This window comes from Camelus dromedarius, chromosome 5 (assembly GCF_036321535.1).
Source record: "Camelus dromedarius isolate mCamDro1 chromosome 5, mCamDro1.pat, whole genome shotgun sequence".
Taxonomy (NCBI): domain Eukaryota; kingdom Metazoa; phylum Chordata; class Mammalia; order Artiodactyla; family Camelidae; genus Camelus; species Camelus dromedarius.
The window spans coordinates 51,769,223-51,785,124 of NC_087440.1; the positions used below are offsets into that span (position 1 = coordinate 51,769,223).

The 15,902-nt window shown below is 43.2% G+C and overlaps 1 protein-coding gene across 3 annotated transcripts in view; it reads right to left on the reverse strand.

The window, feature by feature from the left end:
* PYGL (glycogen phosphorylase L) overlaps positions 1-15,902 on the reverse strand; it is a 49,310-nt gene that overhangs the window by 13,225 nt on the left and 20,183 nt on the right. For all 3 annotated transcript variants that reach the window (XM_064485949.1, XM_031453711.2, XM_031453710.2), the window contains exons 7-20: positions 15,741-15,823; positions 11,251-11,394; positions 10,622-10,714; positions 9,311-9,457; positions 8,842-9,005; positions 8,255-8,369; positions 7,449-7,550; positions 7,170-7,317; positions 6,990-7,048; positions 6,763-6,904; positions 4,682-4,889; positions 3,624-3,758; positions 3,102-3,168; positions 66-238 (exon numbers count right to left, since the gene is read on the reverse strand). In XM_064485949.1, the coding sequence (XP_064342019.1) occupies positions 66-238; positions 3,102-3,168; positions 3,624-3,758; positions 4,682-4,889; positions 6,763-6,904; positions 6,990-7,048; positions 7,170-7,317; positions 7,449-7,550; positions 8,255-8,369; positions 8,842-9,005; positions 9,311-9,457; positions 10,622-10,714; positions 11,251-11,394; positions 15,741-15,823 (1,780 nt within the window). The remainder of the gene's footprint in view (positions 1-65; positions 239-3,101; positions 3,169-3,623; positions 3,759-4,681; positions 4,890-6,762; positions 6,905-6,989; positions 7,049-7,169; positions 7,318-7,448; positions 7,551-8,254; positions 8,370-8,841; positions 9,006-9,310; positions 9,458-10,621; positions 10,715-11,250; positions 11,395-15,740; positions 15,824-15,902) is intronic.

Genomic DNA, 15,902 nt, shown 5'->3' on the forward strand with positions numbered 1-15,902 from the left:
AATGTCATAAAAATGTTCAAGTCCAGTAAGAAGCATTTTTTCTCTAGGGACATTTTACAACTTACTTTCCATTGGCTTTGTTCACCCCATTGCTAGGTTGACTGGACAGGGAAATCTTTATATCGGAAGGCTCCATGTTCCAGATGTCCCGAGCGTATTCCTTAATTGTTCGGTCACTGGAGAACTTCCCTGAGGCGGCTATGTTTTTGAGTACCGTGGTATTCCAAGCCTTTGGATTCTGTAAGCAACACAAGCACCTAGGGCTCAGGGTCCGAGTCCCCACTAAGCTTTATGACAAACATCAAGCCAAGCACATCCAAGCACAACTCATGGGAAAGTGACAGGAGTAAACTGCAGTGAATCGTAAACACACTTGTTTCAGAGTTGAGAGCTGGATAGGGCAGACCGTGCTTTTCTCCTATTTAAGATCATATTTCTCTTACAAATGAAAAGAAAGTATTTTTCACTTTTAGAGAAACCATGGATGTAAGTTCCCTAATTGATAATTTTTGCTGTGGTTACAATGTTTTGGCAGGGAAGCCGTATTCCCATGCTTCATTTTGAATGATGACACCTCATCTCCCTTTAAACAGCAGGGAGAAGAAAGGGTATCACATTCATTGTCCGCTAGATGCCATGCAAGAGATTTACCCTGGGGCTCACAGTCAAAGTTTGAAAAATACTATTCTAGAATATTAGGTGTCCTGCAGGCAGGTAATCCCATGGGAGACTTGATTCACTGACTCCTCTTTTCCTGTTCTATCTGAAGGTAGACGCTCCCATAGGTTTACACTGAATCCCAAATACTCCATTGGGATTTGAAAATAGGATCAATTAAGGCTTTATCCTTAATAAAATATATAACATTCAAATCTCATAATTTTATGTAAAAGAATTATAAGAAGCTATTTATTTTATAGCCTCATGATTTTATAAAGAGCTTGAAGAAAGAGTTCAATGGAAATGACCAAAACATTATTTAAAACCAATAGCAATACACTGTAAGTATTTAAAAGAAAAACTAAAACTACCAACATTCCTTAAGGTACTGCAGAGCAGAGTCGGAAATTGATTTATTCAGACTTTGGGAACTTACTAAAATGAGAGAATAAAAGCTTCCTCTCTTCATGTTCTTTATTTAAATGGATAATGACTAAACTTCCCAACCATGTGGGACATGTTTTCTAAGCCTCAACAATACAATTACTGTGAAGAGTTAAAAACTGCAATTTGCACTAATGAACGAGAAAGATGGAACCAAATGCTGGGCTTCAAGGGGGACACCCTTTGGATTAGGGCCATCATTTTAACAGAAGGCACCATTGTGGAAAGCCGACATTCACATTTGTACTTGCCCTCGCTCACATTGCCCTTTCCTGCTCTGTTTTACATCCATTTCTTTTCCTTTAAAGCTTTTCTGCATACAAGCCTGGGCTGAGATCAAGAGGAAGGGGCTAGAGATGGCCATTTCCCTTCCTATCTGAGTTCTTGGAGGCTGATGTGACTGTCTCCAGGGTTCAGGAGGCTGGAGGTGAGCCACTCCACGTTAACTCTAGCACTGCCTGCCCTTGGGCAGGATATAAAACTCTGGTTTATATACACTTTTGAGGGGCTGGATCTGCTGTTAAGCAGCATGGACCTTAAAGGGTCCTATTTTAAAACCCCAGTGGGATATGTGAGATGACCCTAGGAACTACCTTGTCACCTGGCTTTGGGAAAGGAGCAGAAAGAAATGTTAGCGAAGTATGTTTCTGTTGGAAGTGGTTACTGATGTGTCAAAGGGCATGAGGGGGGCATTTTATGGATTCCCACTGTTCTGCCACATAACGGCTTTCCAGCTGGAGAGCCAAAGCAGAGACTCAGTAGGCAAGGGCACGCTGCAGTCTTGGCACAGAGCCAGCCTCCTCCTGTGTCTTTTCTTCTGTAGTGTCTGCCGTTCACTCAAAGTCTTTCCTATCAGAGATGATCGCCTTTCCATACATTTATTAAATGCACCGAGAGGGCTGGGCTAGTTGGTAAAGGTGTATAACTTCGCATGTGAAGGGTTACTCACATGACTTTAGCCTTTTTCTTTTTCTTTTAATTTTTCTTTTTTTTGGTCAGGGAGGATATTAGGTTTATTTATTTATTTATTTTTAAAGGAGGTACTGGGAATTGAACCCAGGTGAACTCAGGACCTCATGCATGCTAAGATGTGCTCTACCACTTGAGCTATACCCTCCTCCACCAGTCTTTTTCTTTTCCTTTTCTTTTTGTCTTCCTTCCTTCCTTTTTCTTTCTTTCTTTCTCTTTTTCTCTTTCTTTCTTTCTTTCCTTCTTTCTAGTAAAGTATAGTCTTTCTTGTTTCATTTCTTTTTTCTTTTTTTAAAATTCAAACATGAAACCTCCTCTCTTTCTATACACTTATAGTCTATTCATCTGGCCTCACTTCTTGGATTGTCCAGGAGAGGTACTTATTTTGCAATTTTCAAAGACTAAGGGGTCGACACTTTCCCAATAAGCTAAGGCTCAGTTTTAGAATTATTTTAGCAGATTTTTCAAATACTGATGGTGATCCCAGTCACTACTGGTCAGAATCTCTCAGAGGAGGGGGCATCTATACTTTGCAAAATCTGATGATTCTGATGTACTTCTGGTTAAGGAACCTGGCACCAAACGGGCTCCTTGAGGGGAGGAGGTGGGAGGGGCTAGACTTCGTCCACACCGGCGTCAGTGCCCAGCATGGAGCCTAATGTGGAGGAGGCCCCAGTGCCTCTCTGTTGAATACATGAGTGGGTAAAGTGAGTATTTAATTTGGCTTCACACTCTTAGTTTCTAGGACATGCAGGCTCCATGGTGGGTGCTTAATACATATTGAATTATTTGTGACTTATTACTTGGATATTAAAAAACTTACAACTGCTACTGAAATCTCAAATCCCAATCTCTGCCTGAACTTGAAAAAAGTCAAATTTTGATCTGAAAAAACCTAGAGAACTGCCTCAATTCCCTTTTTTGATTGGTTAGTGGGGACCTGTTCTTTAGATTAAAAAAAAAGAAACCAAAATTTTAAGCTACCGTAGTAAACTGGTTTCATTTGTAAGTCTCGGCAGTGTACTCACCATGTACAACTGACTGACTTTTTCTTGACACTTGACATAGGCTTCATAGTCGGCAAAGACTTTAAACCTGTTGTTTTTTGTTGTTGGTTTTTTTGCAATCGGAAGGAAAAAACAAAACAGAAAGTTCATTAACAGATGTGTACTAAGATTCCATTTAAAATTCTCTTTTGCTTAATGCTTAATGCATGGCTGGCTTACCAAACTGGTATTTCTGTTCACAAGGGTTTCAACCAGCCCTCAGCCTTTCTATGGTTCTTCCCACACGTAAGAGCAGCATCATACGGATGCATCTGAAAGCTGGGTACACCAGTGGATGGAGAAGAAGAATCCCAGATTTGTGGGTCTTATGCTTAAATCATCCCAGCATGGTTAGTGGACAATGTCTAGTTTTTCTTTCCAAGCCTGGGTTAGCTTATCGGATCACAGATCTAGGCTAATCTGGCCAGCTGTGCTGTATTTAGTTTAAGACGTTCTCGTCCCCTGTCACAGCCCAAATAGCTCCATTTTCTTTTGGGAACTCACCTGTCATGATAAAACAGCATGTTGATTAAGTCTTTGAAGAGGTCGGGCTGCTTGGGAGAAAAGAAGCCTTTGTCAATTTGATCGATGGCCAGCTTCAGCTCTGGAAGTGCCTCATAATATTTTTTTGCCTCGTACCTGTGGAATGGGATTTGGGGAGGAGAATGAGAAAAGGTTCTGTTAGTGTCTGTGATTAACAAAACACTAGACACCCCATTAGCTGTGAAAAATGCATTCAGAAATACTGGCACTTACAGCAGTCATTGTGGAGTTCAACGGGGGTATAAATAATGTTTAACCAGATCCTGAAATTTTTTTTCCCCACTAAATTTGATTAGTTCCTTGTAACGAAAGACACTAAGGACAATAGATAATAAAATTCCTCGTCACAGAGCAACAGTCTAATCTGGTAAAATACAGGAGGATTCATTTCAAAGCAGACTTTACAGCCCTAAACAAGTGTGCACTTGGTTTTTGGACTCACAAATCCTGAATTTTTTGCTACTGAGTGAAAATTTACTCCCAAGGGTTGGGAAGTACATTTGACACCCTCCAAATTTTGTGATCCCTGTGGTTCCTTTGGACTGTTTCTTTATTTCTTATTTTATCCAGGTTAATAAACCTATCTTGATATTAAGTGGAACAAGTATTCCAGGTACTTCTATACAACCAGACCTATCCTCTACTATATTTTAGTCCATTTCTTTGAGATTGTAAAGCAACATCAGATGGTTTAAGTTATAGGCAAAAACTTCAACTACATACCAGTTCAGTTTTTTGATAAAGGAAAAAAAATCACAGATGCGGACAAGTGACTAGCTCACGAGGCCAGCTCTGCCATGGCTGATGACAAATAGCAATGACCCCACGTACCTGGGCCCAAACCCCTTTTACTTTCACTTGCTGGGTGTACCAGGACTCGTCGGTGGTCAGCAGGGAGATGGGACTCACGGGAGGTGTTCTGCTGCCACACCTCCTGTGACCTGCCCCAGTGGTACACCTGGGTGAGCAGGCACCCTCCTGGGGAGACACCTGCCCAACAAGCAGGACTGCTCTCTCACCCTTTCTTGTCCAAAGCAGCCACGTCCTCTACTCTCATGCCAAAGATGAACAGGTTCTCCTCCCCGGCTTCCTCGGCCATTTCCACGTTGGCCCCATCCATGGTCCCGATGGTCAGGGCCCCATTCAGCATGAACTTCATATTGCCTGTCCCCGAGGCTTCCGTGCCTGCGGTGGAAATCTGCTCCGACAGATCTGTGGCTGGAATGACTGCAAGAAGGCAGGCTAGAATGAGTGACTCCGTCTCTCTGGATCTGCTCGTATGGTGTCCGAGCGTCCATCTAGCTGGCCTGTTTTGCTTGCTACAGTGGGACTTGTGCATCAAGATGAACATCAGACAGTGTAGCAGGATAGATCGCACTCTTCCCTTTGACTCAGGCAACCACTTTTGCCCTGTTTTGATGCGCTGTGCTGGCGGTCATGGCCACAAGGCTAAACAACTATATGCTTGTACTACTCTCTCTTCGTCAATCAGCTTTAAAGAACACCTACTGAACCTCTGCTATAAAAGTTGACACTACTGGGAAATAAAATTCATATGTTATGGCAAGACAAGAAAAATTTAAACATAAAAAATTTTCTCTGCCCTTTAGCCTCCTCTCCCCTCTGCTGTGCATCAGCCAAACTTCCCCATCAGCAGAAATACCTGTTCACCCATAAAAAGCAACATGCTCCTAGCACCAACAAGACAACTCCTTAAAGGATAACATTCCTTCCTCATCTTGTAAGGGGTCGCATGACCCACCACTTTGTACTTGGCAGGTCTCAACTGTGTAAACTGTCAGTAATACGACATTTAAGGTAAAGCCCTCCGTCTCAAAAAGCTTACGTAACTGTGCTTGGACTTCTTGGGAGCAGAACAGTTCTCAGAGCTTTCTCAGAGGCTATTCCCAGGTTATAATCCTCAATTTGGCTCGAATAAAATTTTCCATTTCTTTCTTAGATTGACTGATTAATGTTTCCATAGACACTGAGTTTCTCTTCTTCCCCTTCTTCCTTTCAATTTTTGTTATAGTTTTATTTTTATTTCTTCTATTTTGTAACTTTACAAAATACATTGAAACTTCTCTTTCTTGATTCTTAAAATTCAGAATCTTTCCCAACCCCTCTTTCGCAATCTGGGGAAATTGGATTGTGTCATTCCTTCCACTTCTCACCGCCCTCCTTCCAGTTTCACTGCGGGGAAATAAGCCACAGGTAAGGAGGTGTGCCTGGGGCCTGACAGCAAGCCTCCGACCTTTCGGCCTGATTTACACACAAATTAGTGCTGCCTGCAGCTCCGCCCACCGCCAACCAGTCTCAAAGGGTCAGACCAATTTTCTGCTTTACTTTGAGAGCTTATCTGTGGATTAGATATATATCTTCATTTGCATCCATAAGAATCTGGCTCATTTTTCTTTATGCTGACAGTTCTTAAACAGTAACATCAGAGGACCCAAAAACACCTCAAGAAGAGAAAGGTCCCTTTTCAATTTGGGAAAAGGGTGAATACAGCATTAGCATTTGCATGTGGATCATGCTTTGCGATGCAAATAAGCAAAGGTCCCCGTGGAAGAGAAAGGGATGCTGGCTTCTGGCCAGTCCAGCTGTCTCCACGTGGGAACTCCATGCCTGCTCTCAGAGACTATCTGAGGCACATCTAAGCCTCCGGCTTTGGCAGCCTGACACCTGCCCTCATTCTCTGTTGCCACATGAGCAAAAACAGCCCTTCCCTCCATGAGGTGATCAGAGTATCTAGGGGCTGGGGAATGGGTGTTCCACTACAAAACTGGGGCTGGGAACTGAAGACTCTTTTTTTTATTAGTAGAGCACAGTGTGTACATTACCAAAATCTTGGAGCCACTTCCTCCAGCACCCAGCTCTGACCAGTGGGGAGGAAAATGTGCTGGCAACTGTAGTCTGTGATGTTGACTGTGGGGACAGTCATCTCAGTGTCAGCTGAGTCACCTTACAAGTTCTTAGCTTAGGGCCTCATTCTAGCTAAAGGTGATACCTTCTATCTTGAGGTCAGTGGCTCCATTTTTCTGTAGCGTGTAATCTAGAATCTGCCCTGGCCACGCAGGGTTTGTGAGGAGGGCCCTACCTTTCTCAGCAAGAGACACTCTGTAGTTCTCCAGGAAGATGAGTTTCAACTTGCTTCCAACCATGGGGTCATTGTTCACCACATCCGCCACTGAAGTGATCAGCTTTATGATCAGTTTGGCCATGTGATATCCTGGGGCAGCCTTGGGGAGGAGTGGGGAACACATGTTGGAAGACAGGCATGATGAGATGAGAATGGCAAGTCCCTAGTGAAGAGAATCAACTTACTTTGCCACCGATGATCACTGTTCTGGGCACGAATAACTTCTTGGGGTCTTTTTTAATGCCTGAAAAAGATGGAGAAGTGGATGGAGCGGAGGATGGGTGACGGCTGGGATGGTGAGAGCTACGCTGGAACTACGGCTTCCTCCTGGGGGCGGGGGGTGGTGGTGGCTGCGGGCGACTCACGGTTGTACATGGTGATCACATGCAGGCAGTTGAGGAGCTGCCGCTTGTACTCGTGGATCCTCTTCACCTGCACATCAAACATGGAGGACGGGTTGATCTTCACTCTGTACTCCTTCTCCAGGAACTGAGAAAACTTCAGCTTGTTCTCCTGTGGAGACAGTGCATGGTGCCAGAGCCCTCTGGGCTCAGAAGCATCAGGTGGGCGGTCTATGTTTACAGACTGGGGCCCCAACCCTCCCAGCAAGTGGCGGGGAAGGAACCCACACCAGGAAGCCCCACCTGCTTCACATTGGAAATTTCCCGGAGGAAGACATCATCACCCAGGAAGCTGTGTAGCTTCGTCAGCTGGCTCAAGTCTTTCACGTAGTCCTCCCCAATTCTCTTTTCATTTAAAGGAAAAGGTGACATTAATCAGGGATGGCAGTCAAGCCCAAACGAGCAGTTTCTGTCAGCCTGTGGCATGTGCTCACGTTCCCCTAAAGCTCGCCTACCCCTGCCCCACGGGACACAGAATGGCTTCACTCACAGAAGATGCTAGAAATGCTGTGCAGGAGAAACACTTTGCTAGAATCTTACATGTAGTTTCAGGGGTATTAAGTGTTAAAAACAGAAAACGTACCCAAAGAGGGTGACAAAGAACACAGATTCTACTTGTTTATGCCCTCTGTTACCCTGTTTTATTAAGAAGGGTACCATCTTCCATCTGTATGTCATGAGTGCTGTTAACCAGGACCAGTTACATAACATGTGAGGCTTGGGGGAGGGTGTAGCTCAGTGGTAGAGTGCATGCCTAGCATGCACAGGTCCTGGGTTCAATCCCCAGTACTCCCATTAAATAAATAAATCTAATTACCCCCCCCAAAACACACAACATTACATGTGGGGCTTTTTTTTTTCTTTTTTTTTTTTACAAGAATTAAGAGTTTCAGGATGGCTCCAGTGGAGAATGAAAGCAAGCGGGGCCCCATGGGACTGCACAAGCCTCTGGCTCTCAGAGACGCAGACTGGATTTGCAAATTATAAGTATACTCTCCGCCTCTTGCGTTCCAGTCAGGGCTCCCCTCCCCTCAGTGCTTCCTGACTACCTCTGCTATTAACTCCGCCAGCCCTGGGTTGCAGAGTAAGAGCCAGCGCCTTGGAGTGATCCCGTTGGTTTTGTTCTGAAACTTGTCTGGTTCTAGCTCACTGAAGTCCTTGAATCTGGAGACAGAAGAGAGAAATCACTGAACTTGGCTGGAACGGCAGGTTCCTGCATGCTGAATGGAGTTCAGAGTCATATTCAAGAAGCCAAGTGCAGACTTAGAAAGATTAAATAAAGGTGGAGGGAGGGGCTGACAGCAGCTATGGCTGTCATTCTAAATAAAAATCCATTTGCAATTCAAAGTAATTACAAGAAAAATCCCAAATCTAATCACCAGACGATTTCCTGGCTCTGACATAGATACCAGACTTCTCCGCGGAATAGGGTTTTTTTTTGGCTCCTAAGTCTAGAATTAGGATGGTTCAGAGAGGAAGGCCTTTTCTTTTTAGAGAAGGGTTCTTTGTATAGAAGAAAATACTTTTATACATCTTAACGGGGCCTTTCCTCATCTCCAAATGTGACCCTGCATTCACTGGCACTGTCCCACGAATGAAGCAGTGGAGACCCACGACCACAGGGAGGGAGGCTTACACTTGGGTCTTCACGATGTCTGAGTGAATTTTAGCCACGCCGTTCACAGCGTGGGAGCCCACAATGCAGAGATGGGCCATGTTGATCCTTTTGCCTCCTTCCTCTTCTATCAGAGACATCCTTCTCAGACGGTCGACATCATTAGGAAACAAGGCAGCAATTTTCTAGGCAAAGGAAGAGAAAGGCCTCACTGGTCACTCAGGTTTATGACAACCGGGGATAACATCATTTACTTCCCCCGTGAAGTCTTTGATGGTGCGAATATAAAATTCACTCCCACAGAAAGGGGTTGGGTTAGCCCTAGGGAGATGCCATCTTCCATTTTAGTACTTTAAAAAGATATCTTTAACACAGCCCCACCAGACTTGCATGCTTTTGAAGTATCAATGACTGAAAGATGTTTGGGCCTCAAATTTGGGAGGAGGGAAGACCGCAGCAAAAGGGTTATTGGTCTCTCAAAATGACTTACATCTAAATGCTTCTGATTTATCTCATAAATGATTTGCAAATGTCGAGGAAGCAAATTCTCCACCAGCTCTACAGGCCAGCGCTCCAGGGCTTCAGGGAGCACAGTGTGGTTGGTGTAGGCGAAGGTCTTCTGGGTGATCTCCCATGCCTGAGGGGAATGGGGGTGGGGGGGTGGTCAGCAGCTTTGCCCTGCGGACAGCCTGCCCGCAGGTGCACCCCATCCCACAGGCCAGACATTTCCTCAACTCCCGTCCATCTGCAACTGGACAGTTCTATCTGCGGGTATACAGTTAGACATGATCAATTCCACTAGGTTACTGAACGGTCTAGACAGTGGGAACATGTTTTATTTTTGGGGGGGCTTGGGGTGGGGAAGCAATAAAACTGTAGCATAAAACTTAAGACAGCATGCTGATAAATCTTCTCTATTATGCTGGGCCAAATGACATCCTTCAAAGTCCAAGGACCCCCATTCCTGGGCTCTCAGATGTCTGCCTGTGATTTCTCAACAGATAAAGTACATTTTTTATTGGGTATGTTTGCTCTAACAAACCGATAGCCCTAGGTAATGCCTAATCTATAGCTCAGGCTGGCTTGTTTTGGCCCACCTTATCAGAGTCATAGACCCCACTGCCCTTCACTGACTCTAAAACTCTTACCTCACCTACAACCAGTCAGAGACTGTGCACAAGCCGATCAGGCACCTTGTGACCCAACCTTATAAAACACCCCAATAACAGCTCTTGGGGCTCACACAGGCACCCCTCGTCTGTGTCACCCACTGTTGTCTATGGCAGCGTACCCTAATAAACTCCTTTTCTATTCTCATACTTTATCTCTGGTAAATTCTTTTACCAACCCGCATCACCATTCCACTGTTCGGCCTCCACTGTGTCCCACAATATATTATTCTAACTTTCATTTATTAAACAAAATTTGAGGAATAAAACTTAAGTAATGTTCTAAGAAAGTACAAAGTATGTTTGAAATCAATGAGGACAATTTCAGTGGCTGTATTCTGAGTTAAGAGTTTAATTTAGACTCCTTTCAGACACAGAAATGGTGAACACAGTTTAAGCCTTAATATAGCTACCAAGCTGTGTTCCATTAGGAATGTGTTTATTTATTTCTTAGTTTTATTCCCTGAAAAGCAGTAAGGACTGAGAAATGTGAGCACCAGGGCAGACTGACTTTCAACGGTTGGAAGTTTGCAACAGTAACTTATTGTGAAAAACTGTAAAAGGAGCTTTTGGCAAAATCTCCCAGCCACAGATATTCTGGTCAAAGGAAAAAGAAGGCAAACCATCCAGACCTTGGACCAGGGCAATTTTTCAATATCCACAAAAATCCTCATCAGTTCTGGGATGGCGAGTGAGGGGTGAGTGTCGTTCAGCTGGATGGCGACCTGTGTGGGGAAAAGAGAGCAACATGAAGGTGCCCGGTGGCCTGGGTCTGGCTTCCCTGTCCTGACACTTCCCTCATCCCTACACCAAGCAAAACGTCCACCTCCTGGGGAAACGCTTTAAGCATACTTACTTACTCAATTTTTTTTTTTTTAATGGAAGTACAGTTGATTTAGAATATTGTGTTAGTTTCAGGTGTACAGCATAGTGATTCAGTTTTAGATATATTTTTTCAGATTATTTTGTTATAGGTTATTATAAGATATTGAATAAATTCCATGTGCGATACAGTAAATCCTTATTGCTTATCTATTTTATGTATAGTAGTGCGTATCTGTTAATCCCATACTCCTAATTTGTCCCTCCCACCCCTCCCCTTTGATAACTACAGGTTTGTTTTCCTTGTCTATGAATTTGTTTCTGTTTTGTATATAGATACTGAACTTTTTTAGCACTGACTGAGACAGAGGAGTAAATCTGATGGGAGGTACCGATCCTCTGAGCTGTTCCCATCTGTGTTTACAGACTGAATACTTGCCTGATCTGGGAAGGCATCAAATGAAGTTCCGGCACCATCACTGGAGCTAAACTTAGAGGCTTTGAAACGTCGGATGACATCTTGCAAGGTAGCAGCCACCACAAAGTACTCCTGCTTCAATCTTAGTTCCTTCCCTTCAAAAAACTTCAAACCAGAGAGACTGAGTGAGACTGGCTCACATTATTAGATGTGGCCAGAAAGTGGCTGGCATCTCCTGCTCAGGGGACTTTAAGGCTAAAGCCCATGGAATGTCTGGTGGAATATGACAGGCTGAATGCCAAGCCTGAGCCTCCTGAAACTCCACTAGAATGATGGTGAAGGGATTTTTAAAAAGCAGACTCATAAAGGATGAAGGGAGCGAAGAGAAGACAACAGCAACAACTTTTTAGAAGCTGAAGAACAGGTGGATAAATGGTAATTGAACCAGAAGATCCTGACCGAGTAGTGGAGAAAAGCCAAAAGAGCAACCCAGTGTATACACTGAAGCCCCCAAAAAGCACAGGAATTGTCAGCATTGGGTGCTCTTAGAAGTACAGGTGAGGATGAGGAAAAAGGTTAGTTGAGAGCCTAAGAAGCAGGTGGCCCCAGACTTCATCTCCAGTTCCCTTAGCTGAGCAGTATCCTTTGCCAACTCAGGCAGAAGCTGGAGAGATATTCTTGAGAGATGGTAAAACACGGGTCTCTGAGCTGGAGGGCAGCAGGTGCAGTTGAAGGCAGGGGCCCCACACCATGCTGAAACTGGGGGAAGAGGGCTCAGTGAAAGTTTATGTACTGAATGCTGACACTTTTAGCCTTCTCCTCCCAATCAAATTTTAGAACACAGGCAGCCAATATTAATTCCACCAGGAAGGAAGCTGCAAGGGTCTTGTCTAGGGAGTTTGACCAGCCCAGGAGGGAGGACCTAAAGACACTGACATGAGGAGCTCCACCAGGAAAAGGCCCCAGCAGGTCACAGGACAGTGAAGCCTAAAGCTCCCTAAAGCTTGTAGGGACCTTGTTCTTCAGTTTTAGTGGGCAGCTAAGGATCATTGGACATCTAAGAAAAACTTCTAAAAGAGGTCAAAATAACAAACAAACAAAAGCCAACTTAAAGGAAACAGAGATTAGAGAAAAGAATATTATAGGAATACCACCAATATCCTCTGATTAGAGACTGCATTCAAGAACTAAGAATAAGATGCTTTAAGAAAATACCTGGAGGAAAAAAGATTACTTGCAAATTAAAACATAATAGCCAAAATGAAAAATCCAGTAGAAAGACTGGAAGAAAAGAGTTGTGATGGCCCAGAAACTTGAGCAAGAAGACAAAGAGATGATAAATATAAAAGATAAGAAACTAGAATACTCGCTGAGGATGTTTAATGCCAGACCACTTCTCAGAGAGCCGGAGTCCTGTGCTCCCAGACTGAAAGGGTACCCAGGCATGATGAGTTGAAACAGACCCACACCAAAGCACACCCCCCAAAACTTTTAGTGCCCTTGGAGATAGGAGGATAAGAAAGGGAAAGAGGGAGGGAGACTAAAAGCTTTCAAAGGGGAAAAAAGCAGAATTCAAACAAAGATCAAGAATCTGAACTGAATTGTATTTTTCAGCGACACCAAAAACTAAGTGATTAAAAAAACCAAAATCTTTGAGTCTTTGGTATCCAGGCAAACTACCATGTGAGGGCAGAATAAAGACATTTTCCAACTGCAAGGCCTCAAAAAATTCACCTCACATGCATCCTTTTCCAGGAAGCCCCAAGCATGTGTACTACCAAAACAAAGGGGCAAACGAAAGAAAAAAAAAGAGAGAGAGAGAGAAAGAGCGAGCCAGACTGGAATCCAGGAAACAAATGTCCCCGGAGGGTATATGAGCACAGAGGTCCTCAGAACGATGGGGAAAGTAGGTCCCAAGGTGACAGTGGCACAGCCAACAGGAGAGATCCATCCAGAAGAGACTTCAAAACCAAGTCAGCAGAATACCTAATCCGTTTGAATATACTGGGAGGAAATTTCTACAGCTGGAGTAGAGTGTAGGATAAATTAGGGGGAAGTACTCAGGAAACCAAGCAAACAAAATTATTAACTCCAAGAAAAACAAAAACTTTTCAAGGAGAGGAAAAATAACCATTAGATGATGACCTGTATATGCACAGATCAGCTGTCTGTAGCGTTGACAGGGTCAAAATATGTAAACACTGATTGCGGAGCAAGTGGGAATTACCGTGTAATTATGTAGAGAGACTGGGGCACAGGAAACGTGCTTGTGTGGCGCGGGTGGAAGTTTGTGTGAGGAAGTGGGCGAGATTCTCATCTTCAGTAGTGGTGAGTCGATAAACAATTGTAAAGAGGAAAATCACGAAGCAGCAATAACAGCATGTTACTACAGATACGGCGGTAAATATCCAGAAAATCAATTAAAGGCAAGGGGATAGAATTGCTTTGGGGAAGTGGAAATGGGAGACTGATTTTACAATCAGCCCCACAGAACCGCTTTTCTCTTTAAACCATGGGCATGTACAACTTTGATAAAAATATAAAAGCCAAATTAAAAATTAAAAGCCATTAATAGGAAAACTGTCTGGATTGATATTACCAATGGGAATTTATAAGTGGTAGAATTTGAACTTTTTAAAAAAATTTACTTCTTTTTGTACTTTTTAATATTGTTTTCATTTCTTTTTCTAATAGCATGTTTCATGGTAAAAAAAATAATGAAATCATTATTCTAAAATAAACCCCCACATTAATCTATCCATAATGAATTAAACATTTATTGAGTTAGGGAATTTTTAATGTCCTAGAAATAGAATGACTAATTAAACATAATCACTGATCTCAGTAAGTTCAAACTAGTGAGGAGAGAGAGATGTATAGACAAGGCGTGAAATAAAACATGACATTTAAAAAATTTTATGTTGTATTTAAATATACATACTTTGGGAAACTGGGTACTTAGGTAATTCTTTATCTGAGCCCTGAAAGATGAGTAGGAATTTGCCAGGTGAGCACAGAGAGCCAGAGTAGCCTGTTCAGGCGGAGGAAGTGTGGGCAAGGCATGGAGATGAGAAAGAACAGGGTGAATAATCCCGTCCAGCTGGGACCTCATTGCCAGGGCAAGGTCACGGAGGACGCGTCAGAGAACCCAGGAATACACCTAAGATTCTGTACTTCTCTTAGGGGTGATCAGAAGCCTGAAAGAATTTTAAGCGGAAGAAAAAAACATCTCACTAGTTGCAAAGGGAGAACAGGGGCAAGATTCTTGGAAGACAAACTGACGACAAGGGCTGTGACCAAGTTGGGGAGAGGGGATAAGTTTGTTCTTATGGTTACAGTACAAAAAAGATTTATTAACTCATACTTAAAAACAAGCATGATCCTGAGAGCTACCTTTCACCCAATGAACTGGGTCAGCTCTGCAGCCCATGCTAACTTAGTGTGCCTCGTCAATTGCTGTAGATGATTATTTCCAAGTAAAGTTAGGTTTGGTCCTTACTGAGGACAGAAGGATGAATTTCAAGCCCCTTCTAGTTAAACAATCCTGTAGGCCTGAGTATTGTTAAGCAGTATGGCCCCAGACATGGAAGGATTCTTTCTTTAATTGACCATAAAATTGAACAATCTTTTGCTTTTGGGTTACAGATTTCTCTGCAGTGTACTGAAGTCACATTGTTTCTCATAAAGATAAAATAATATATACAATTAAGTTCCTGAAAATGCTGCATCCTCCTTGGACACCAGGGTTTAGCACCAAGTGGACTTCTGGTCTTAGGACCATTTATGTCCTAGTCACCAAGATCCTTGTTCTATGCCATCTTAGTGGAGGATAGTACTAATTTTGTTGCTTCTGAGATTATTAAAAAAAAAAAATCCTTATACTTTCCAGAAAATTATTTCATCCATAGAGAAGTTAGAGTTAAGCATATTTAAATTAAGAATCCATAGCAGTCATCTGAGATCCAGTTCCAAGTTTTATTTTTTAAACTAAGCTATTTTTAGTGTAAAATTAGAAATAATCACCTATAAGAAAAAGTTACATAAGATAAACAAGCGGCATAAGAAAAAAGTGTCGACTCCTGGGTCCACCCTGATGTCCGTGACACCCCTCACCTGGGGCCGGAAGGTCGGAAGAGCCCCGTCAGTGAGGGGAAGAGGACAGGCAGGAGACTGGATGAAACTTCTGTCTGGACACAAGTAGTGCTTCACCAGCGCTGCACCTCATCTTTTGTGCCCCAGTTTCGTTTTGAGACATATGTATAGAGCCTCCCAATTAGTGATGGGCTCAGTAATCAAGGGCAAATATCAATTGTGATTTCATGATAGGCATGAATTTGTTTTCCTTACTTGGATGAGAGGGGAAATCTAGACAATTCAGGAAGAGATATGGAGATTTTTTCCTCATTGAAGGAAAAAAATAAGTATTAAGTATATGTGTTTTGGCTACCGAATAGGCACTTGTGAAGTAAGCGGCTCCTGTTTCCGCTGGGAAAGCAAGCTTGATCACTCACGTTATCATTGGGGTAGAGGACCCGGGAGATGTTCTCGGCCAGATTCCGGTCCAGCACCGCCTGAATGTAGTCTCCAACGTTAACTGAGGGAAATATTAGAAAAACGAATAAGCAGACAAGCCAGCCACTGTTTTCAGAAGCCCCTCGGTCTCACCTAATGCT